The sequence below is a fragment of the Abramis brama genome, assembly GCF_963993115.1.
Source record: "Abramis brama genome assembly, chromosome: 10".
NCBI classification, from domain to species: Eukaryota; Metazoa; Chordata; class Actinopteri; order Cypriniformes; family Leuciscidae; genus Abramis; species Abramis brama.
The window spans coordinates 20,004,398-20,028,596 of record NC_139972.1 but is presented as its reverse complement, the minus strand read 5'-3'; the positions used below and the strand labels follow the sequence as shown (position 1 = coordinate 20,028,596).

Below are 24,199 nucleotides of genomic sequence, written 5' to 3'. Positions count from 1 at the left end.
CATGCATGTGAGAGTCATATGAACGTATAAAGGTGGGGCAGCTTTACATGAGCATGTTCGCATTGCTCTGACCTTTTCAAGTGATTAAAAGGAAGAATGACTTGACGTGCAAAGCAGTCAAACACTAAGCAGAGGATTTTGAATCTCAAGTGGAAGTCTTCCGCTGTTTTTATAATGTTATATTTTGGGGTTATGCAAATAGCTATTTAAAAAGTAATGTTGGAAACTGCAGAGAAAGTTTAAGAGAGTTCACATTTAGTGGCGAGGAGCTTAGAAATGTTTTACTATTAGTTATTGCGTTGGTGTTGTCAGTAACAGAGTGCATTTATAGACCCTTCCCCCTTTTGTGATGTATATAATATATAATAAGTGCATTGCATTTGCAACATTCATAATTTTCTGTCCTCCCTCTGTCTCTTCAAGACTCCTACTGTCCTGCAGTACACTGCCTCAACAGTTACCATAGATACAGTCACATGACTGGCCCTTTATTCAGTCAGTGCATGTTTCATGGCAGCAAGGAAAAAGATTCGCTGGTACTTTGATAGGATCTCCAGTGAAAAAGGACAGCAGCATGAAGTGGACTTTATTTATTTATTGGCATAAAATGTTGATAGATGTGATGTGGTGATTTTTTTTCTGTAGAAAAGTTGCATATCTCTGGTCACAGAAAATGGTTGTCATTTTAATTAGTATAAATATTAAGTAGTGTGGGAGGACATAAACATTTAGTTTTTAGCTATATTAAAACTTAAGATTTGATGTAAATCAGTGTGTGCATACTGTTTATATATGTGTGTACTGGTTTATCCTACATTATGAGGACATTAAAGGGATAGTTAAGCCAAAAAAGCCAACACTTCCTCGTGTTGTTCCAAACCTGTATGAATTTCTTTCTTCTGAACACAAAAGAAGATTTTGAAGAATGTTGAAGAATGGACCCCATTGACTTCCATAGTACTTTTTTCCTACTATGGGAATCAATGGGTGCCATAACTGTCTGGTTAGTTACCAACATTCTTCAAAATATCTTCTTTTTAGTTCAACAGAAGAAAGAAACACATACAGGTTTGGAAAAACATAAGGGTGAGTTAATGATGACAGAATTTTCCTTTTTTGGGGGGTGAACTATCCCTTTAAGTCCTTATATTGTGTTCAGAACTGTTGTGGATCTTTGTTCTTTCTCACAGAAATTGCGTTTTGGTCACAGGCAAATCATGTTTCCGCGGACTGTTTATCGATACTCGTTGCCTGTTGGAATATGGGTCTGTCTGCAGGTTGCGTTTTCGTTTTTAGTTGGCGTGCAATCCGCGCAGAATGACACCCATGTGAGCAGATACCATGCCTTGTGTGTCTACTTTCCTATTGGCTGCTCTAATCTCATGTTTTATTAATCAAGTTGAGCCCGTGGTATGTGTAGGAGTATTGCGTAAAACCTGGATTTGACATTCACATTTTAAGCGTTCTGTGTTGGCCTTTTTACCAGTAGACAAGAAACGTTGCAGTACACGTGTATTACTGACCTTATAATGTGTCGCGTTCTGTCGTAATTTGACGAAAATATGCGACTATTATGAAGAACGGCCATCTCCATGTTTTGAAAACCAGCGCGTGTGGGGGCGTGGTCATCGAATCGGGGGGCGGAGCTAAACTGTCTGTACAATGGCCCGATGTGTTGACTGAATAACCCGCCATCTTGTTGTGACTCCTCTACGTGCGTGTGGAAGAGTGACTTCAAGGGGGATCCAGTCACGTCTTTCCTTTTTTTATAATTTTTTTTTTTATAGACGACAAGATTGGATCCCGAGCAGAAGCTTTTGAATCTAACTAGTTAGCATTTTAATTCAGTTCTCCAATCGTTTTCTGGACCATAACACGAAAAAGAGATGAGTATCGAGACGCTTTTAGAGGCGGCGAAGTTTTTGGAATTGCAAGCCCTGCAACAACAGAAAGCACGTGGTAAGAAAGGAAAATTATGGGAATGCAGTCCTCTATAACAGGCAGAGGGTCACTTTACTGAATCAGTGTTGTTCTCTAATGGAGTAACGTTAGCCGGTTAATTTGAGACATTGTTGCATGTGATGTCACAGGCTGTGATTACAGGATTCGGTGTAGTGCGTGACATCCAAGATTTTTGTTGTGAATAATCTGATAATAACAAGACTCTGCAAAACTGCAGTATAATATCCTTACGCTTACTTTCTAGTGTAGTAAACGGATGTGTTTCGCATAGTGACAGCCACGCATTAAAATGCAGAGAATGTAAGTTTATCTGCTTTGACTGTTGGGGTAGTTAGTGATTGAACACTTTATTCCAGTGTCGATGCAGGAAAACATACCTGCTTGCTTTTAAGGGCGGTGGCTTACAAGTACGTGCGCGAGTGCCAGTTGCTCTTTACATAATGTCTCAAGTATCACATTACGCAGCTCTTATCTGCATTCTTTCTGTAGGAAGGTTTGGGTGTAATGTGTTATTTAATTTTCTTATGGTGTTCTGCAGCGCAATAGTGTACGGCTTATTTATCTCACTATTGTTTTCTCTCCCGCGCTGCATGAATCCTCTGGCGCTTTCTGAAGCTCCTCGGTGACGTGTCAGCCATAGCCACGCCCCTTAAGCGAGCGGGTGACGTGTCTGCCATAGCCACGCCTTTTTTAAGAACCGCGTGGACAGAGCCCTCCCCCTTTCGTCCATGTGCGCGCCAGGCGCTCCTCTGTGTAGGGAGGGGGTTTACAACCAGAGGCAAAGTAGGACAGTAACCCCATGCTTGCCTTTCCGAAATGTAGGCTACTGCAGTTATATAACGCACTCCTGTATTTTTTGGGATAATCGTGTTGCTCTTAGCAAAGTACTTGTTGGCTTTAGGATCACGCAATCAATTGAGAAACCCATTAAATCATTTTAGATATTGATATAATGTCAAAGATAATTGAAAATGTATAGATAAAATACATTCAGTTTAGCTACTATTAAAATATTGATTTATAATCATGTTTAGTTTGATTTTTAATAATGAAGAACATTTTAGAATGTTATTACAAAGTGATTTGATAATTGATATATATATATATATAATACTATTTTTCATGCTGCATGAAGTTGACATGAACATGGATGAATATTATATTTTCTTTTTGCACTTTCATATTGCATACTATTATTATTTACTTATCCAAATTATAAATAATTATAGAGGAGATAGAGCCTTTGCTATTGCCGGCCCTAGGCTGTGGATCAGCCTTCCGATGGATATCAGATCGGCACAGTCTTTAACTGTTTTTAAATCATCTCTTAAAACCTTTTTTCTTTCTTTCAATTCACTGTGAGCTTCTGTCATGAATGTGTGGTTTGACATGTGTTTCTTTGTTTTATGTTTTGTTCAGCACTTTGGTCAGCTGTGTTTGCTTTTTTTTTTATGTGCTATGTGCGTAGTAAAACAAACTTGAAACAAACAAATTATAAAAACGTTTTGCTTAATTGATTTTTCAGCTGATTTTCTATTTCTCATTTGATATATAATTTTCTTAAATGCTTAAGTGCTGCAAATGGCTTCCCATAGGCAGTGTCTAAATGTTCTATTTTTTACTAACATGCATGTATTTTACTCCAGTCTACGCGCGTGGTAGAATCTTCTCAGTCAGTTTCACTTCTGCATTTCACCACAGCTGACTGGAATTCTACTCAGCATGTGACTTGGTAAAAGCATTCAGATAGCAGTTTAAGCTGGGCTGTAAATTGCATTGCAAACTGGTGTACAGTCATTTCCTTTGTGCAGTTACCCTTTGCCCTCTGTAGGTGTTAAATAAGTATGCCAAAATGCTTTGGACAGTCAGGTGTTGTCCATGGGAATTTTGTAAAGAAACACCTGAGGGCTTCTCTTCCTTGTCTGACAATATATACAGTGCTGTCAAATCGATTAATCGCATCTAACATAAAAGTTTTTGTTTACATAATATGTGTTTGAATATGTGTGTGTGTGTATATATATATATATATATATATATACACACGTATACATATACACGTATACATATACACGTATACATATATATGTATACATATACACGTATACATATATAGGCCTATGTATACATATGTGTATATATATATATGTGTATGTATGTATGTATATGTGTGTATATATATATGTATGTATGTGTGTGCGTGTGTGTGTGTGTATGTCTGTGTGTGTATTCTTTATACACGCACACAAACACACTTTATATAAATATATATTTGTGTTAATGTATATACACACACACACACACACACGCATATATATATACACACACACACACACATTATGCAAACAAAAACTTTTATGTTAGATACGATTAATCGATTTGACAACTCTATATATATATATATATATATATATATATATATATATATATATATATATATATATATATATATATATATAGTTTTATTATTAAGTGTGTGTGTGTGTGTGTGTATATAGATATATATATGTCACATTACTAGTAATGTCAGATAAGGGAGGGACCAAACAGTCACATTTCATTTATGTTGACTTGAAAGACTTGTTTTTTCGTGTGTATTGTGCTTCCTTGTGTATTCTGGTAATTGGTTGTTTGGTTCCATAGGAACTAGACATCCACACACACACGCACGCACACACACACACCCCCCAACCCCACATCTCTTTTCAGAGTAGGAAGCATGCGCTGTTCAAATAGTATAGTGGTGACTGGTTGGGGGTGGATTGCTGCGCTGTGATTGGCTGAGATTAGGTTGGAGCACTTTCACCACCCCCTTCGCTGACACACACGATAAGAATGACTGTCTTAAGTCTCATTATCTTCTGAGTGCACATGATTTGATGCTGTCCTGCTTTTCACCCTAATGAGATTCATGACGTTCCAGGCACACACACACACACACACACACACCTGTGTCTTTTTCATTTTATCTAGGGCACCTCATATGCCTGTGACCTCTTTACTACCCTGGGCGTTAAGAGGATTTTTTAAAACAAGTAGCATTAGATTGCACAATTAGACATTTTTTAATGTTTTAATTGGCATTAATTGGCTGATAGGTTAGGGACATGCATATAGGCTTGCATATAGGCTTGCAGTCACTGGTGTTCTGAAATAAGGTAAAGTCCAAATGCAAATTGATGTCCCAGGTAGACTTAACATTGTCACATTTTTCTGGTTAAATATACATTACATTACATTACATTTAAAAAAAAGAAACCAAATACAGTTGTACAATGTTATTAATGTTATATTTAATAATAACTCACAACAATAATAATTTAAACAATATATTTACATATATTACATATTATTGTTTTCAGGCCATGTCAAGTTTGATTTTGACCTGACATAAAGAGGTGATATCTAAGTGGGTGAGATGTTTACTTGGTTTTAAAATTATTCTTCCCATTAATGCCATAATGTTCATTCCGACTTAATCGCGAAACGCGGAACACACACAAAAACAAGAGGCGGGATTTATCGCACAAACCAGTCATAGCGTGATGGAGGCATTGCCTCCTCTCACTGACTTTTCCCCGTTCATTCTCAGTTTCCCCCCCACCAAACCCACCACATGCTTTAGGGGGTCTGTTAAAACTCAATGTGCTCAGGGGAGGCAAGAGAGACACGGACTCCCACTGTAACTTTACCTGCGGGTGTCACTGTTGGACAGTGTTACATTAGAAACGGGTGATTTGCATGCGTTTTAAATGTCACATTTTGTATTATTTGCATTGTTTTATTTTTGTTACATGGATTATTTATTTTCTCATCCAATTTTGTGGAGGAAGGAAACGCCCCTTGTATAGAGAACTTTTGGAATGAAAATTGACTTGGATTAACCATAAAACCACTGACCAGGATAATTCTCCTTCAGCCCCACAACAGTGAGCTAATAATAATTAAATGTACTTTAGCTGAGCAAAACCTATACATTTAGCAGGTGATTTCAGGGTTAATGTAGCCTGGAAATCCAGACCTAAATCTGAAAGATTAATGGTCTGGCATCGACTAATGAAAATCGCCCAGCTCGAGGGGCGGCACCAAGCATGCATTTGAAAATCTCACTGCACGCAATTGGATAACACTACGACCAATCACAATAAGCCCCATACGCTTGGCTACCAGTGGAGCTAACTGGTAGATTAGACTCTTGCCGTATCCGGTCGGCAAAACAGCAAAAACGCCCTTCTTGCAAAGGAACGATTCGAGCGGCGTCTTCTGTTCCTCTTTTAGATAAAAAGCTAAGTCTAACTCGTTCATTGTAGCGGCCAAAGCCGTTTCAAACAACTGGTGTTCATCCATAGCCATCTTCCAATGTTTACTAATGACTTCGACGTCACAGCGCTGTCGTCATCTGTTTAGCTCGCCTCTGGCCCGCCTATATCAGATAACCCGATGTGATTGGTGCAGCTCGAATACAAGGGCATATTTATTGAGCATCATTACTCGATGCCAGAGTAAACTCGCTGAGCAAATTCAACGCGAGAATTAATGCAGAGTAATGGCTGCTGTAAATTCAGCTTTGCCATCACAGGAATAAAATATATTAAAATAGAAAACTGTTATTTTAAATTGTAATAATATTTCACAATAACAGTTTTTTACTGTATTTTCTATTGAATAAATGTAAACTTGGTGAGCATAAGTGATGTCTTTCAAAAAAACTTAATTTTACTGTGTGTGTACATACTTTTCAGGAAAATCAACCTACGAATGGGTTACTTTTAGTTACCTGGGTTTGCACATTAAACTGGGATAAACATTTAACTGGGGGAAAAAACAAAGTGATTGAATGTTCAGTCTGGGGGCAATCTTTTCACCTAAAATAGACACAACTTCCTTAATTTCTTTATTGGTGAACAGCAGTGGAAGTCCTTTAGTGCATGTAGTTCTAGTTCTCCTAGTTCTAAGTAAAAAATAGTTTGTGTGTCTCTCCAATGTCTCTACTTTTCATAAACGGTGTCAAGTAGGGTGCAACGGCATGTATAATTGATACTGAATCTTTGGCGAAGGTTCAGAAGGCCGTCCTGTGGTGTTTTGGAGTAGCCCTGCTGAAGAAGGGATTGTGGTAGAAGGGGGGCAAGAATCGTGTTTCCATTTAGGCCAGAGAAACTTTAGCCTGAAGCCTGTACACAGTGTGCTCTAACAGTGTAGTCTCTATCCCCCATTGTTAACAAGTAACACTTATTTGTCTGTACACACACAAAAGCTCCTTTAAAGGAGACAGATATAATCTCTGGCTGCTTTATTGAGCTATACTGATTTGTGGCTGCCTTGTCTCCATTATATGCCCTAGTTTAGATGAGATGTTATTACATCATATGTGTGAGGTCAAAGGTTACTGCAGTGCTCAACATACAGTTCAGTCTCTTACATTTCCTTGAACACTGTTTACTGGGTCATACTGAGAGAGACTGCAGACAGAGAGGACATCCATTTTGATTATTTATTATCTTGTATTTTTGTTATAGATGTTACCTGAATGTTTATAGACTGATATAATGGATGGATGTTTACAGATTTGTAATGCATTTTTGAGTAAACGCTGAATAAAATAAGTGTTCATTTAATTTTAGAAAAATAATTTACAATCATGTATCAGTTTTTGACTTTTTATTTATTTGTATCAACTGTTATTAAAAGCAGTGTTGTTATCGTTAATTAAAACTATTAAAAATATTTTTTGTTAATTTAAATAGGGCTGAAATCAAATAAAATGTAAATGTTAGACGAACAACCTAAATAACAGACGAAAATTAGAAATGTTGCCTTGGCAACTAACTGAAATACTTGTTTACGTTGAAGTACTAAAATTATTCAAACTGAAATAAAATAAGTGAAAGCTAAATAGAAAATTACAAAACCTACATAACAAAACAATTAAAACTTAATTTTTAACTGAAATTGAACTGAAAGTATAAAAATAAAAGCTATTTCAAAATATTAATTAATATGATTTAATATATAATACTAAAATAACTATGAAAAATACTGTGAATACTAATGCTGTGCTGCCTAAATTAAAATTCTAATACATTTTTAGTGTTGATCTGGTCTTTCATTGGTTAACAGCCGTAACATGAAAATAATTGGTTCATAAAAAGTATCGTCCAAAAATATAATATCGGTACATTCCTTATAAATATGTATTATGTAAGTATTTTTTTTGTGCCATTGAAGAACCAATAGATTCTGAATGTGTATAATTAATGAATTTGTTTTTTTCTTTCCACAGAAGAGAATGAGCTTCAGGAAAGGCGGCGCCGTGAACAGGAGGCGGAGAAGCGGAGAGCAGAAGTCAACTCTTATACTCAGCCCATTCGAATGAACCATGTGACCTGGGTGGAGGAGTCCGGACCTGAGCATCGCCACATACCTGTCCCAGCCCAGCCTCTTCCCCCACCCCCTCCCCCTCCCCCCACCATGCCCATCACAGTCATCCCTATCCCGGTGGTAGCCTCCACTCCTCCCGCCCTCCCTCCACCCCCCACCACAGCTCTCAGCCCGTCGGCAGCACCCCACCTCACGCCACCCAGAAAAGATGTCCACTCGCTGCAACACCAGCAGGCACTGCACCAGCGGCCCCTCATCCCGTCTCAGGTGAAGGCAGAAACCACATCACTGTCTCAGTTCAATAGCACCAAACTGGCCCAGCAGCTCCAAACCTTCCCGGACTCCATCATGGCGTCCTCCCAGCATGCACTTCTCCCCCAGCCCGGACCTTCTTCAGCACAACTCAGCCCGTCCGATGACCACCGTAGTTTGGATGGCAAGAAAAGACCTGGCGGGTGAGTGAGGGCGTGAAGCTGTCATTTATGACCATGTTGACCAGTGTTTAAGACTGAATCACATGAGAACTTTATAGCGGGTTTTATGGCTGTGAGTTTGTATTATGTTTGGGAGCTAACTATTAAAGACTGTATGACGTGTTTACAGGGCAGGAACGAGAGAAGTGCACAATAAGCTTGAAAAAAACAGGTAAGGTCATCTTTGTTTGCTGTTGGTTTACCTCTATTAAATGACTTTCACCCAATGCTTTTCTACATAGAAGGTGATGGAAGGTGTACACTACCATTCAAATTTTTGGGAGGGTAAGATTTTTAAATGCTTTTGAAGAAGTCTCTTGTGCTCAAGGCTGCATTTATTTAATCAAAAACACAGTAAAAACAGTAATGTTGTGAAATATTATTATAATTTAAAATAACTGTTTTCTATTTTAAAATGTAATTTATTCATGTGCTGCAGAGGTGAATTTTCAGCATCATTAGTCCAGTCTTCAGTGTCACATGATATTTCAAAAATCATTACAATATGCTGATTTGGGGCTGATTTTGTTCTTAATATTATTATCATTTGAAAACAGTTGTGCAGCTTAATATTTTTGTGAAAACCATGTTTTTTTTTTTTGGATTTTTTGATTAATAGAAAGTTTCAAAGAACAGCATTTATTTGAAATAGTCCTTAAATTACTTTTCTTTAACTTTTGATCAATTTAATGTGTCCTTGCGAATTAAAGAATCCTTTTCTTTAAAAAAACAAAACGCAAACACTTACTGACCCCAAAGCTTTGTACGCTAGTATAATTCTTGTGCCAAAAATAAAGATGTTTCAAAACAAGTCTGCCATTGATTGATATACAAATTGGCCTTTTTATAGTTATAGAAAAATATTAAAATCATAAATAATAAGTGAATGCTGACACTAGTAATAACCCTTGTCGATTATAACTTCTCTAATTATAAATGATCTTCTTTTTTCAGACGTGCACACTTAAAGGAGTGTTTTGAGACTCTGAAGAAGAACATCCCTAATGTTGATGAAAAGAAGACCTCCAATCTGAGCGTTCTGAGAAGTGCTTTGAGATACATTCAGGTAAGTTCAGCGCCGTCTCTGGTTATAGATCTTCACTGTCTGCTGTACGTCTACATCTCTTCTCACGTCATCTGACCTCGACTTGAGGTGTATATTTACACGTGTAAACAATGCTCGAGCAGAAGGGAATACCACCCGATGAGACTTTCTTGAGTTTGTTAGTTGCAGTGGTTTTGTCTGAAGATTGAAAATGAGATATTTCCAGTGCTTCTTTGATTCGAGATTAGCAGGATTGCTTCCCTCCTGCTGTGTGAGCAGAGCACCTTCCCTTAACCATCGCTTCATTTGGTTCATGTAAACCGAGATCATAAGCTTTGCTCTATCTGATTAAACCAGCGCCTCATTCACACATGTGCTCGGCTACAGGCAGACCCTTTAGAAGAAGAAGAAATCCAATCAAATCAAAGGATTTGATTTAGCCGAGGCACAAGACGTGCAGGAGACTAGGGCAGTGTGGAAACAGAAGTCGTGTCACTGGATCCCCCTCCCTCCCTTAAGCTGCTCGCTTCTAGCCATTGGTAGATTTGACAGACCCGCCAGCCGAACCATTATCGCTTTTCCCGCTTTCTGCTGCCTGTTGCTCAACCAGGCTTAAGGTGTATTTATTTAAAGCACATGGCCTGTTGAAAACAACCAGCCATTTGCTAGGATTGGAGGTTGAAGTTTTTTGAATATATGGTATATTGTACAATACATTGTATTTGGAAAATCATATTTTGTGATTAAATGTAATTAATCTTGAGATCTAGTTTGAAACTGTAGATTTACATGCTACTGGATAAAGAAGCTACACCATATGTTACTTATAAAACAGTTAACTACATTGAAGCTGTTTAAGGCTAGATTTTAAATGTCCGGATCATAAATGTATTTTTAAACTACAAAGTCAATTATAGTGACTACATGGTTTAAAAATACATTTATGTATACATTTGTATACATAAATGTAATGTGATATATATGAATACAACATATTTATTCAACTATATAGTCAAATGAAATAAATTTGATTTAATTATAATATTTAGCATGAGGTGGAAGAATCGTTGCCTTTTTTTTTTAACCAGTTTGTTTACATTCACAGTCCATTTACTGTCTGACTCTTAACATAACATAATTAACATAAATGAATTAGACTTCCCAACTTTCTATTTGAGAGGACCTTTCAGGAGTGTGTTGTCAGTATTTTCAAAGCTCGCTGATACAGTGTGACAAACAGCAACGTAACATTTTGTTTAGTTAGTCATTCTGGATGTTTTATTATTGGTGACACTGAATAATTACTGTCTTTGAATGTTTTTCCTGGACAACAGGCTTGTGAGAAGTTCATGTCTATTGTTTAGCTAGTTAGTCAGTTATATGAGCCGTTTCCCAGCCAGTATCTCTCCATCTCCCTTTCTGTTTTGTCCTGTGTTCCTGCTAAAAGATTAGTGTGTGCCTGCAGGTCACGGGGCTTCTCTTTTAATGATTAGTGTTGTGTTTGCATGTAAGTGTGTTTTGCGATGGTCTTTGGAGGTGGCGGTGGCACAGTGTGTGTCCAGGTCGGTCAAATCTGGTTTTTGACGTTCAAAGTGAAGTAATTGATAGTGATTCATTATTCGCAGGACAAATTGCGACAATAACTATGTGTTTAGGCCAGACGGTAACATACCAGTGTCGTTATTGTTAATTAAAATATTAACACTTTAAAATAAGGTACCATTAGTTAACGTTAGATAATCCACTAAGTAACAATGAGCAATACGATTGTTACAGTATTAATTAATCGTTGTTAATAAAAAAAACAACTGTGAATTGTTAGTTCATGTTAACTCAGATCCTTTAAATAATAGTAACAGATACTACTTTAGATTTGAGTAATGTGCTAGTAATTGTTGAAATTAACATTAACAAAATACTTCTAAAGCATTTATTGTTAACAAATAGAACAGTATTGCACTAAAACTATTACAATTGTTTTTGGTAATTTAAATAAAGATAAAATAAAATAGAAGTATTACATGGAAAACGTATGAAAATTAGAAATGTTACCTTGGCAAACATACTAAACTCACTAAAACTGAAATAAAAATATATAGAAATATTAAAATAAAATGACACAAAAAAAAAGCAAAATTACTAATATTTAAATGAAGGATGAAAATATAAAAATAAAAGCTATACTATATCCTTTAAATAATATTAACAGATACAACTTTAGTTTTTAGCAATAGTAAATGTTGAAATTAACTAGTATTTTGCAATGTAAGTTAATGTTAACAAATGGAACCGTATCGCTCTAAAACTATTACAATTGTTTTTGGTAATTGAAATAGAGATTAAATAAAATATAAATATTACATGAAAAACTTAGAAAAGTTGCCTTGGCTAACTAGTACTAAATTTACTAAAACTGACATAAAGCTATATAGAAATAAAAAAACGAATGTGTGGCGGGTGAAAAAAGTTTGTTTCATTTCTCTGAATATTCAGAGAAATTTGTTTGTCATGGAAAGTCTTGAGGAAGTAGTCACTCAGCAGTCCTTGTGGTTTTGACTCATTCTTCATATTGTTGTTTTGCTATGTGCATCTATATATTAATTTTCCATGCTACACTAGTCTCATTTTATATCTCATAATAACATAGTCCAGACAGTGAACAGATTCTGGTGACTGTTTCTTTAAATGTTATCCTACAGTCCTGATAAGTCTCAGGAGTTTCCCTGGCGTTCTCTCCATGTCATGTAGCTCAGAGCTCCTCCTCCATTTCTCCCTCCTTCTGTGCTTTTTTTTCTTCCTTCCCCCAGTCTCTCCTTCATGTTCCCTGCCACGGCCACATGAGTAGCGAGCACATGGCTAGACAGAGCCTCGTGACGTCACCCCTCCAGCCGCTGTTCCTGCCGCAGCACGGCACACTCTTGAGAGAGCTCCATCTTAGTTTAGCCGCATCCCTGAAACCCCCGCATTAGGTGCTGCCTTTTATTTAAGCAACCTTGCAGGACCTGTTTTTGCCGAGCAGTTTGCAGTGCATTGTGTTTCAGTGCTGACTGTGTGACTTATGTATTGTTTCAACCTGATAATAATATTGAGAATTTTGCATGTATTGTGAAATCTACAAGGTCAGTTGTAAATATCAGTGAGCTTTATGACGCAGGTTTATGTTTGAGTGAACCCTGATGTGTCACGATCAGCAGGATTGTGATTGGACATGTCATCAGGATTTGCAAAACCAGAAGGAATCCTGTGAAATCCACCTGATTCATTTCCTGCCTTTGTGTAGCAGTGTGTAGAGTAAGGCCGATGTGGGTCAGTTGGTCATATATATCATGCTTTGCAGAAACTAGTGGCTTGTGGGCAGGATCACATGATTCCTACTACGTATGCTAAAAGACTCATTTGTTGTTGTACAAACCACTGCAATTTCAATGTAGCTGATTCAACAAGTATTCTTTGGTAATGTCAGCACCATCTGCAGATCATTTGCTTTAAATGGAAAATCCTGTCATCTATTCATGTCGCTCAAAACTATTAGGACAAAAAGAGTTATTAGCAACATGAAAAAGCTCCTCTTACTGGCTATCTAGCTCAGTTGCAATTATAAAATGCTAATTCCAACCTAATTCATATATTCTGTTTTAATTTAAAGATTGGCAAATATAGTTTTTTTTTTATACACTCTACACTCTTAAAAGTTTGGGGTTTGAAAGAGTTTTTAATGTTTTCAGAAGTCTCTTATGCTCACCCAGGCTGCATTTCTTTGATCAAAAATACAGTTAAAACTGGCAAATATTATTACAATTTTGAAAAATTATACTTTTTTCTCGGGATTCTGTGATGAATAGAAATCTTTTGTAACATAATAAATGTCTTTACTGTCAGTTTTGTTCAATTTAATGCTCCCTTTCTAAATAAAATGTTACTGACCTCAAACTTTTGAACTGTGTGTGTTTGTATTTGTAATATAAATAATCATTAGTCTTTTTGGTGTTTAATTTACACTAGGGAATTAAGTGAGCCAGGATCAATGTTCTTTTTAAAAATCTATCTGACAGCCTCCTCAGTGAAAAAAGTTTACATTTGGCGTTGATGACATCCCAGGATGGGTTTAATCAAGCCCAAACTATTAACAAGCAGTGGCAGTCAAATGATATATTAGCTGTAGGTTGAGCTTTCTGTCTCCACACAAATATAAACTGCAGTACAAGACTTCCTCTTTTTCAGCACCACGTCAAACCAGAGACCCAGTGAGATTTACAGCTGTGCTTGAATAGGCAGAGTTACCAAATGCCTCAAACTGGAGTCACGGAATATCTTTCACTGCAGGCTTGTTTATGAGGAAGAGCGTGGCTGCAACGTGGCTCATATGCTCTCTCTCTCTCCCTTCTTTTGTTCTGCAGAACGGAGTCTGCAAACACAGGACCCCCCCCCTTCCCCATCTAACACTGCATGTGACAACATCAGGTCAATTTTTACCTCATACAAATCCATCATATGCACGCACACTTGTATGTATATAAACGTGACGACGCAAATGCACACTTGCATGTGCATGGTCATGGGGGCGGAGCTTAAGTGAGTAACTGAAGATAGCAAACCGATGGGGGATGGGGAGGTCATGTGCTCAGCTTGGGGTTTTTTTATGCCTAATTTCGATATCTTATAGCCTATTCACACCGCACAGACAAACGCTAACAAACACGTTTGTTGGGTTTTGTCGGATCAGTGTGTTACCCCTGATGGCGTTGGTCGGGGTTTGTTTTCACCCGACTGAACATGTTCAATCAGTGTTTGTCTGTGTCTGTTGGGGCAGTGTGAACTTGATGATTTTTCACAAAATTCTAAATCCAACGGCCAGCTTGTTTGTTGGTGTTTGTCTGTGCGGTGTGAAGAGGCCTTTAGAGTGCAGGGTGACCGATAAAGCCTAAAATAAACTGATTTATACCTTAGATACCGATAACAGCAGCGTTTTTTTGTCCAATCATAAAAACTGGCACCCCCGATCCCACCTCGCTACCAAAAAAATTCACTTTTTTTAATTTTATATATATATTGAAAACCCTGCAATGAAAAACTCTTCACTTTCACCATTTCTACACCAGATGCTAGCGGTGTGATGCGACAAAAGTCAATAAAACCCATTATAATCAGTGATTCTGTCTACACTGGATGTGGCGCGCGACAACAAATCCCCAAAAGTACACTGATGCCCTGTTCTATTTATGCCGTACTCCAAGTGCTCGCGCTACTTAACAAAAAGGTCGCGTCCAGTGTAGACAGCTTTTAGCTGTTGCAGCGTGTGAACGTGACAACGGTTACGTCCGGTGTAGACGTTTGGTCTGCTGTTGAAGGTTGAACGGCGAGTTCACAATAGCAGCTTGTGGTGCCGTCTGCTGATTGAGGTGCTTTTCTGTGGCGTGGATCTTCTGTGTTGGAGTTATTTAGACAGTGCAAAGTTAACTGTCTGAAGAAGGAAGTTTTAGAGGAATTGTTGTTCGGTGCCACTTTTAAGGCAGAGAGCCAACCACCAATCACACACTCGAATGCTGTTGCCACAGCTGTTTTCTTTTTCTTTCTTTTTTCCTCAGCTGCAGTACCTGTGTGAGCCATCCCCCGGCAGGCGCAATAATTTGAGAACCACTACATTATAGTATTTTTCACATAAATTTGAATAAAACACTATTAACTTGTACTTTTTAATGATTTATTAGACGGAACTGTTAAACAGAAGCAGTAAACTAATTACGATGGAGAATGTTAGCTCCGACCCTCAGGCGCTGGTGTTCTCAGCGCAGTAAAAGATACTGAGTCCGCTTCCCCCACATCAGCTAAGCAGAAAAACCTATCGACCAATGCTGATTATTAAAGAATGCCAAGTATTGTCCAATATATCGGCCTTGATGATAGGCACTAGGCTGGACTAGGCACTGACCTGATTTTACCTCCATGTCCTCTAGGATATAAATACGACAATGATTCACATTCATCTGCTCCTCAAACACCATCCAGATGTTGTTATTTCTATGCAGGAGATGATAACATCTCACTCATATTGAGTCAGGAGACGGTTTAGCTGTCCTGGGCTGGAGCAGGAGGGAAGGAATGGGGCCCCAGTCCACGGATCAGGAGTTAAGTGGGTTTGGGTGTTTGTAGAGCAGGCCGGTGTGTGTGTGTGTGTGTGTGAGACTAACAGAGGCAGGCATGCACAGCTGTGAGCTGGAGCTGCGCCTGATGTAGTACGCAGACCAGAGAGCTGTCAGCATGCCTCATCAGTGGTGGGAGGAAGGGTCCATGAGGGCCTGGTGGAGACAGCTAGCAAGGAATGTACTGGCCCCCCAGGGAAAGGAGGGTGCACTTGTAAAAAAAGACCAGAGACGTCTCTTATGACGAATGTGAAGATATTGTTAGGAAATGCTTGCACTGAGATTCAGTATTAGATTTGTTTTCTGGTAGAAATGTAGTCCGGTTGAGCTAACGTGGGCGTAAAAGTGCTGTTAGCTTTATCTATATAGTTAGCCTTGAACTTGTCTTAATGAGAAGTCATTCACATCATATTATTTACTATATCCATGTATATTAGCATGATTGGAATGCTGTATCAACCAATCAGCATGCAGAAGTCATTTTAACTATAAAGTTTTTAAATTTTAATGATATTTCATCATTTTGATCAAATTTTGGCCTTGGTGAGCATAAGAGACTTCTTTCAAAAACATAAAATCTTACACCAAACTTTTGAAAGATAGTGTATATTAAAAGAGCAAAAGCTTGGCAAATGGCAGACAACAACAGTTGGTGAGGTAGAATAGGTCAGCAATGTTTTTAACATGGGGATAAGTGATGGATCAGTTGAGGTCACACATATTGCTACTATTTTAAGTTCTGCTGCTCTGATTCCTCCTGTTAATGTTATTACGTTAAGCTTCTGTCCTGCACACTAGACCTATATATGGAGCCACTGAGAGGTGCTCAATCAAACAGGCTTTTTATACCACTGCCCAGTGCAGACAGCACATGCTCACGCTGTCACACTCTGCTGCCCGCTCACCATACCTGTTACCACGGCAACTGGGACGGTTTTCAGCTGTTGCCTTGACAACAGTCCAGTACTCCCATTTAATTTGCTGAGACAAAAGCTGTCTCTCATTTCGAAGGCTGTGTCCTCCGAAGGGCCCCATACGTCATAAAGGAAACCATTATAAAATTATTCCTAGTGAAGCGTGAATTGTTGTAATTTCTTTGGCATTGGAAAGTAGTGGTCAGTTTACTGAAATGAAGCAGCCCACGATGACGTATGCGGCCAACAAATGCGACCTACGGAGGACGCAGCCTTCGAAATGAGACATGACACAGTTAAAAACGCTAACGCCTCTGGGAGGCAAAAGGACACTCTGAGCTTTGGAAAGGAAGTGGGATGTATCGATTGGCCCACTGACCTGTCATTATTCACGAGAGTGCAGAAGAATAGACCTTATCGACCCCGAGTCGAGCTGGAAGCCCCTCTTTATCTTCTGTCTTGCGATCTACAGACACCTGTACCCATATCAAATGACTGGCCTGGATCATGTTTCCACGCTGTTGTTGTTTCTGCAATGCCATGCTTGTTCAGCGCACGTGGTGTAGGAGCATGATGAGCTGTGTAATGTGTGCGTCCTCCGTCAGTGTCATTGCTCAGTGTTTGTGGGTTAGTGTGTCTTTAAATGTATTATATTTGATATGGTACGATTTTTGTGGCACATACCACAATTTGAATGTGCTCTTTGAGTTTCCTAAACAAGCTTCACAATCATTTAACACAATGTCCACAGAGAGATTTATTATAAAACTTTCATAAAGGTTCAGGTTTGTTAATAAAATAAATTATTATTATTATTATTAATAATATTATTATATATTAATTTGTTTAATACAATATAAAAAATATAATGCATAAAATATATTTTAAAATATTGTATTGAGTATGAATGCTATTACTACTACTACTATATTATTTTAAAATGCATATTTACAAGAAATTGTATTTAAAAAAAAAAAAAAAAAAAAACTTTATTTATTTTAGAGTTCAATTCTCACTTTTAACTAGTTGCCTATTAGCATGCATATTACTAGGCTATTGGCTGTTTATTAGTACTTATAAAGCACAATGCCTTATTCTACATCCCTTAATCCTACCCAATACCTAAACTTAAACACTACAAAAACTACCTCGCTAACAAATAATAAGCAGTAAATTAGGAGTTTGAGGCAAAAGTTGTAGTTAATAGTTAATGTGTTCCCCATACTATGTTACCAAAAATGTATATAACATTTAAAAGTCCAATCTGTTCACCCATTAGACTTTATTACTTAACTTTATTATTATTATATATAAAATATTTATATATTGTACAATATTTTGTGAATATATTAACAACATATTTTCCATTTAAATATTTTTTTATATATATTCTTATGTTTTAAGTAACTTCATATTTCATTCTGTTCACACGTCAGATCACTGAGCAGCATGGTTTTTAGTTTTTAGTAGCGAGTGTATTTCCCCTTGTTTGTGCACAGACCCCTTAATCTCTTGCTCTCCATCCTCTTAAGGTCTTTAGCTACTGCTGTGTCCTCGTTGCCTGTTTGTTTCTCATGCGTCAGCTGACAGTGCAGGGAAACTGGGTCACTTGGGCCCTGCCCAGTGTGTGCAGTGTCTCGTCCTCTGTCCCTGCCCTCTCACTCTATCTCTGCGTGTGTTTGGAGCTTCGTGTTTCTCTGATCTACAGTTTACCTCATGTTTGTGAAGTTGGATCAGTATCTATGTGTTTATGTGGGTAGGTAGAAATGTACTCTTGTTTGGCACGCTCACACTACCCAGATGTCCACTTGTGATTGGCCGAGCTCCTGCGTCATGAGCTCCACCCACTGATGTTACTCAGCGTGTGCACTCTTGCACACAAAGTGAATGCCTTCCCAGAAGTGGGAGGTGCTGTCATGCTTTGGGTAATCCACGTGTTTGTGTGAGTATGAGAGAGTGGCCGTGGCAGGGCTCTGATGAAAGCAAAAACAGACGGTGGGGGGAGGTGTGTGTCTGGACATCCAGGAAGGACCAGGAACTTAACCTCCACACCTATAGATGATTGCAGGCACACTTACAGAAAAGCATGTGACGTCTGTTTCACTTACAACAAATCTAAGAAATTCCCATATGCTTCCTTATAGCAGCCTTGGTTGTGCTCTATTAGGATACGAGTAAGAGATATTATCGGTTGTCATTGCAAAATAATCCCTTACCAGAATGACCAGAGTCTTTTATCTTATATTTGAAATCATGTAAAAATGACATAATTTTATATAGAGAGGGAAATAAATGACACAAATGCATATATAATGAGAGGTTATACATATAGTAAAGTTTATATCTAAAGTTCTATTGTATGTGTATATATATATATATATATATATATATATATATATATATATATATATATATATATATATGTATATGTGAGATATGAGATATAAATTATATTGTAATGATAATGCCTCTTATTTTCCCACATCTATAAGCTATCACTGCATTTATGGAGTAGTTTGCAAACATGTGTACCTACAATGTAACATTTCTTCCTGTATTTTAAGCTCTCACACATCCAGTTGTTTATGTCTGTTACTGGTTCCCTTTATTTTCTGTGTGAGGTTTTACTTTTGCTTTAGCAGGTCTTATTTAATAATAGAGGGAGGGGTTAAGAAAATAGCCACCAACTCTTAAGTGCATGGAAATGCTGGTCTTGTATTCTTTTTGTTGCACAGCAAGGTGACATTTAATTGTTGCAGCTATAGATTTTCAGTGTACCCTGCCAGCTCTTAATGCATAGGATAAATGCTCAGTTGTTTATTTCTTCATTTCCCCCTCGTAGACTCTGAAGAGGAAGGAGAAAGACTACGAGCATGAGATGGAACGTCTGGCGCGGGAGAAGATCGCCTTGCAGCAGAGACTGGCTGAGCTGAAGAACGAGCTGAGCCAGCGATTGGATGTGATCGAGATCGACCGCGTTCTTCGACAGACTGTGCAACCAGATGATGACCAGGCCTCTACCTCCACTGCCTCAGGTTAGTCTTGCAGAAGGGTTTGTACAGTACTGTATATCTGCTAAAAAGTTCCTACTTCAATTTCATTCTTTAACTTGTTTTAACAATCTATTAATAGTTTCTGACTCTTCTTATTTTGTTGTTGTCTCTACAGAAGGTGAAGACAACATCGATGAAGATATCGAAGATGAGAGCTTATCCCCCACGGCCAACGCCTTACTCAAAGTGCCTGCTGCGCTTCAGCCAGAGTTAAAGAAGTCCCATTCTGCCCTATCCCTCATAACACAGCACATCTCCATCCCCCACAAACAATCTAAAACTTTGTCCCCGAGTCCCTCAGCTCAACTATCCCCTGTGGCCGCCGCCGCCTTGTTCACAACTCCGGCTATGTCCTCAATGCCAGCACAAGCTCCTAATGGCCCAGCATCTGCTCCGGCCCTGCAGACCCTACCTCCGGCCCAGACCCACATAGTGACCACAGCCAGCCTGCAGCCTACCGTCATTGCTCACGCGGGATCGGCGTCGCACGCCTCTGTCATCCAAACCATCAACCACGTCATCCATCCAGGCTCCAAGCACATGGCCCACATCTCCCCTTCCTCCTCGAGCTCGGTGCAGCTGGCTCCCGGACCTCAATCCATTAGCCATATCACTGTCGCCCACCTTCCTGCAATCTACCCTCAGCCCGTTACGGTCACACAGCCGGCGGTCATGAGCCACATCGCGCACACACTCTCTCACGGCCAGATGAACGGCACTTCGGTATCTGCCGCACAAGCCGCCATGGTTGGCAAGCAGACAGCTGTGGGTCCTCAAGTGGTTACCCATCACCCTCAGCTGGTAGGCCAGACCGTCCTCAACCCAGTCACTATGGTGACAATGCCCTCCTTCCCAGTCAGCACGCTAAAGCTGGCCTGAAGCGCTGACAGTCAGACCCCTAGATCGAGTATAGACACTTAAGACCACATCTGCCCCGTTTGAGACTGCAGCCACATGCAGCACTGCATCTAAACGAACTATAAAGCTACAGGACTCAGTACATTCCAAATGAAAAGAAAGTATATAAAGACTAAAAAAGCGATACAAAGAAATTTATTGAATGTCTAATACTATATAATGATATATAATAAAAGACAAAAAGAGATGTTTTATCTTTATGTGTGGGTAAAGGCAAAGTCTAGAGTACTTGTGTGTTGCTCAGTGTTTTAGGCTCTAGTAGAGTATATTATGATGAAACTGTGGTCCAGTCCCAGCCTAAACTGACTCTTAGCCAGCCTATTACGTCTAACTACTGGTTTTAATGACTTATTTAAAAGGACGCCCCCCGTAATACCTCATACTAACTCCTCAACTAACAGCACACCTCATGCGAACACTCTTCTCGGCTCCCATTAGACCAGGTTTAACGTACTGTGTTGTGTCTGACGTAATTCCCAAACCAGTTCTTGAAGTCCCTACAGAGACAAGACAATTTATTCACCCTCATGGTTGTTCCAACCTGTATGTCTTTCTTTCCGAAACATGCACATGAAGAACTGTTTTGTCCAAACAATGAAAGTCAATGAGGTTCAAAACGTTAAACCCTGTTGACTTTCATTGCATGGACTAAAAACCACCAGGACATTTTTCTAAATATCGACAGAATAAAGAAAGCCATATAAGTTTGGAATGGCATGAGGATAAGTAAATAATGTCGTCTTTTTTTGGGGTGTACTGACATTTTAAAATCAACTTACCTGGTCAGTTTGGTGTCATATTTTACCACTATAGTTGATGCGTGATGTAACATCATTACACTGCAAAAAATGCATTTTTGTCTTGTTTTCCTTTACAAATATCTATCAATTATCTATCAATTATTAAATCAAGATACATTTACTTGTTTTCTGAAAAATATATCAAAATGAAGTGAGTTTAAAACAAGAAAAAATTGAAATGTGGTAAAAAATAAAAAATAAATCTTGTTTTCCTATAGAATTAAGTTTATATTTCTTATATTTTCTTGTTTTAAGACTAAACTCGTTTAATTTTGATACATTTTTCTTCTCAAGTAAATGTTCCTCAATGTTTAGATATTTGTGCTGGAAAACAAGACAAAATACTGAGTAAGAAATATTTTTTTTGCAGTCTACAATGTCACTTAGAGATTTAGACACCTGGAGCGAATGTGAGATATTTCTAAAAGAAAATATCTTTTGACAGAGTTTACATGATGTAGCCTATCTGTGGTGCTCTAGCTGGCGTAGACACTCTTGTTCTGTGACTATCACGTGAGTCATTGGGAATCTGACAGCAGTGCCTTTAACATTGTCAATCTGGAGTCCTGTTCAATGCTGCACAGACGCCCCCTATTGTTCTCTTGTTGCAACTGCACTCTTAAGTTATTCACTAACAAAGCCACCAACTTGTATCCAACCGAGTGGTGTATGAATTCAGCTTACGCTGAGTGGTAACTAACTTATGAGATAGCCATCAGTTTGCAACAGTGCAAACAATGTTTGCGAATGTATTCCAACATATTCAATGCCTTCATCTTGCCACTGGTGATAAATGTTGGTTATTAGGCCATATGTAAAGGTGGTACATGGTTATTTGTGTATGTAGCAGATGTCACGAGTGTTAAAATTTCATGCATTAATTAATTTAGTGTGTGTGTGTGTGTGTGTGTGTGTGTGTGTCGAATGCACGTCACAGAGGCTTTATGTGTGTGTTTTTGTGACTAATAATGTTCCGGTGCAATTGGAAGGTGGATGGCTGTCACCTCGTGTTCCTTAAATGAACATCTTTATGCTTCAGGACAGTTTTAAGAGTCTGAGAGAGGAAGGATGCGTGGACGGGAAGATGTCTGTATTGAGCCGCACTGACCGCCACACACAGGTAGAGCATAGCCTGTGTGTACAAAGAGATTTTGATTTAAAACTAACACTGTGATCCCTGACAGTTATCCCAATAAGAGCAAACCAGGTTTACAAATCACACTAGCGTTATTTTGTGCAAAAGTCCCTGCATTTGTTTCGCTTCTGTAAGCGTGTGAGAGAAAACGCATTGAACTTTTATTTTTGGCTGTCAGTTTTTGTGTAGGTTTTGTGTTCACATTCATAGACGAATTGACGTGGCTGTTTTCGCATGTAGATGGATGATTCCTGTTTCAGTGCTAACTTTTTAAAATATGTTCTTTTACATTTCTGGGACCATGACCGTTATATATATGTTGGGGCAACTTTTCAGACCTCTTTCCACACTGATATTATATATATGCGCATATATATAGTGTGTTTTCCCTATGGAGAAAGTTTAAGTTGTGTATATAGCCTGTAAATTTGGGGCTGAGTATAGACCTAACTGTCCATTATGTTATAAGAGGAGCAAAATACAAGAACAAATGTTAAATAAAAATAAATAAATCTTGATGCATTTACTTGTTTTGTGGACACTTCAAAATAATTTGACAGTCAAATAGAGAACTTAAAGGGATAGTTTACCCAAAAAAGTCAGTTACTCACCCTCCTGCATTTCCAAACCTATATGATGTTCTGTTTTGTGGAAAGATATTTTGTTGTACATTAAGAGGCAAACAACTTTGGAGCCTTTTTGACTTCCAACTTTGAGACATTTCACAAAAATAACTTTTGTTTCACAGATAAAAGAAAGTCATACCAGGTTTGTAATGACATGAGGGTGAGTAAATGATGACAGAATTTTCATTTTTGTGTAAACTATCCCTTTAAATGTGTATAATATTTCTTAAACCTCCACTTTTAGCTAACTATATTTGACAGTTTGAGTAAAGCCATATAGTTTTTACAAAACTATTTTTGTTCAGTATTAAACAATTAAACCCAACAAATTTAGGGAGTCATGTTTGTATAGAAAATGAATATTTAGCTCCAATTAAACACACCTGAACCAACCAACTAAACAAGGTGTTCAGGACTGCGTGTAAATAATCAGCAGGGTTGGAACTGAACTCTAATAACTAAACAAAAAAAACTTTTTATAGCTCAGCCGTTGGTCACCATCCACTTTCACTGTATAGAGGGGAGCAACTCCGACATTCTGCTATATCTCCTCATATAGATGAAAGAACGCCATACAAGTTTGGAATGATGCGAGTGTGAGACGAGTAAATAATGAAAGTTTTCATTTTAGGGTGAACTTTCCCTTGTTCTGTTCACATGCATCAGTTCTAATCAGACTGTCAAATTGTATGCACAATGAATATAGCCCTCTAATATGGTGTGGCTCAGAGTAGAAAAAATAAAAAGGTAGGCTA

The 24,199-nt window shown here is 38.2% G+C and overlaps 1 protein-coding gene across 1 annotated transcript; it reads left to right on the top strand.

Annotated features, from left to right (window-relative positions):
- The first annotated feature begins 1,672 nt into the window (after positions 1-1,672).
- On the top strand, positions 1,673-23,336 carry mnta (MAX network transcriptional repressor a). Its single transcript, XM_084127549.1, has 6 exons — positions 1,673-1,959; positions 8,243-8,795; positions 8,944-8,985; positions 9,768-9,879; positions 19,755-19,947; positions 20,081-23,336. Exons 1-6 carry the CDS (start codon positions 1,887-1,889, stop codon positions 20,842-20,844), a joined length of 1,737 nt encoding a protein of 578 aa, XP_083983675.1. The 5' UTR covers positions 1,673-1,886; the 3' UTR covers positions 20,845-23,336.
- The last annotated feature ends 863 nt before the right edge of the window (positions 23,337-24,199 follow it).

Bases quoted from the DNA above. Each gene is read 5' to 3' on its own strand.
- mnta (XM_084127549.1), top strand. From the start codon at position 1,887: ATGAGTATCGAGACGCTTTTAGAGGCGGCGAAGTTTTTGGAATTGCAA. The intron at 9,880-19,754 runs GTAAGTTCAGCG...TCCCCCTCGTAG, and splicing joins GTGCTTTGAGATACATTCAG to ACTCTGAAGAGGAAGGAGAA. The intron at 19,948-20,080 runs GTTAGTCTTGCA...TTGTCTCTACAG, and splicing joins CTCTACCTCCACTGCCTCAG to AAGGTGAAGACAACATCGAT.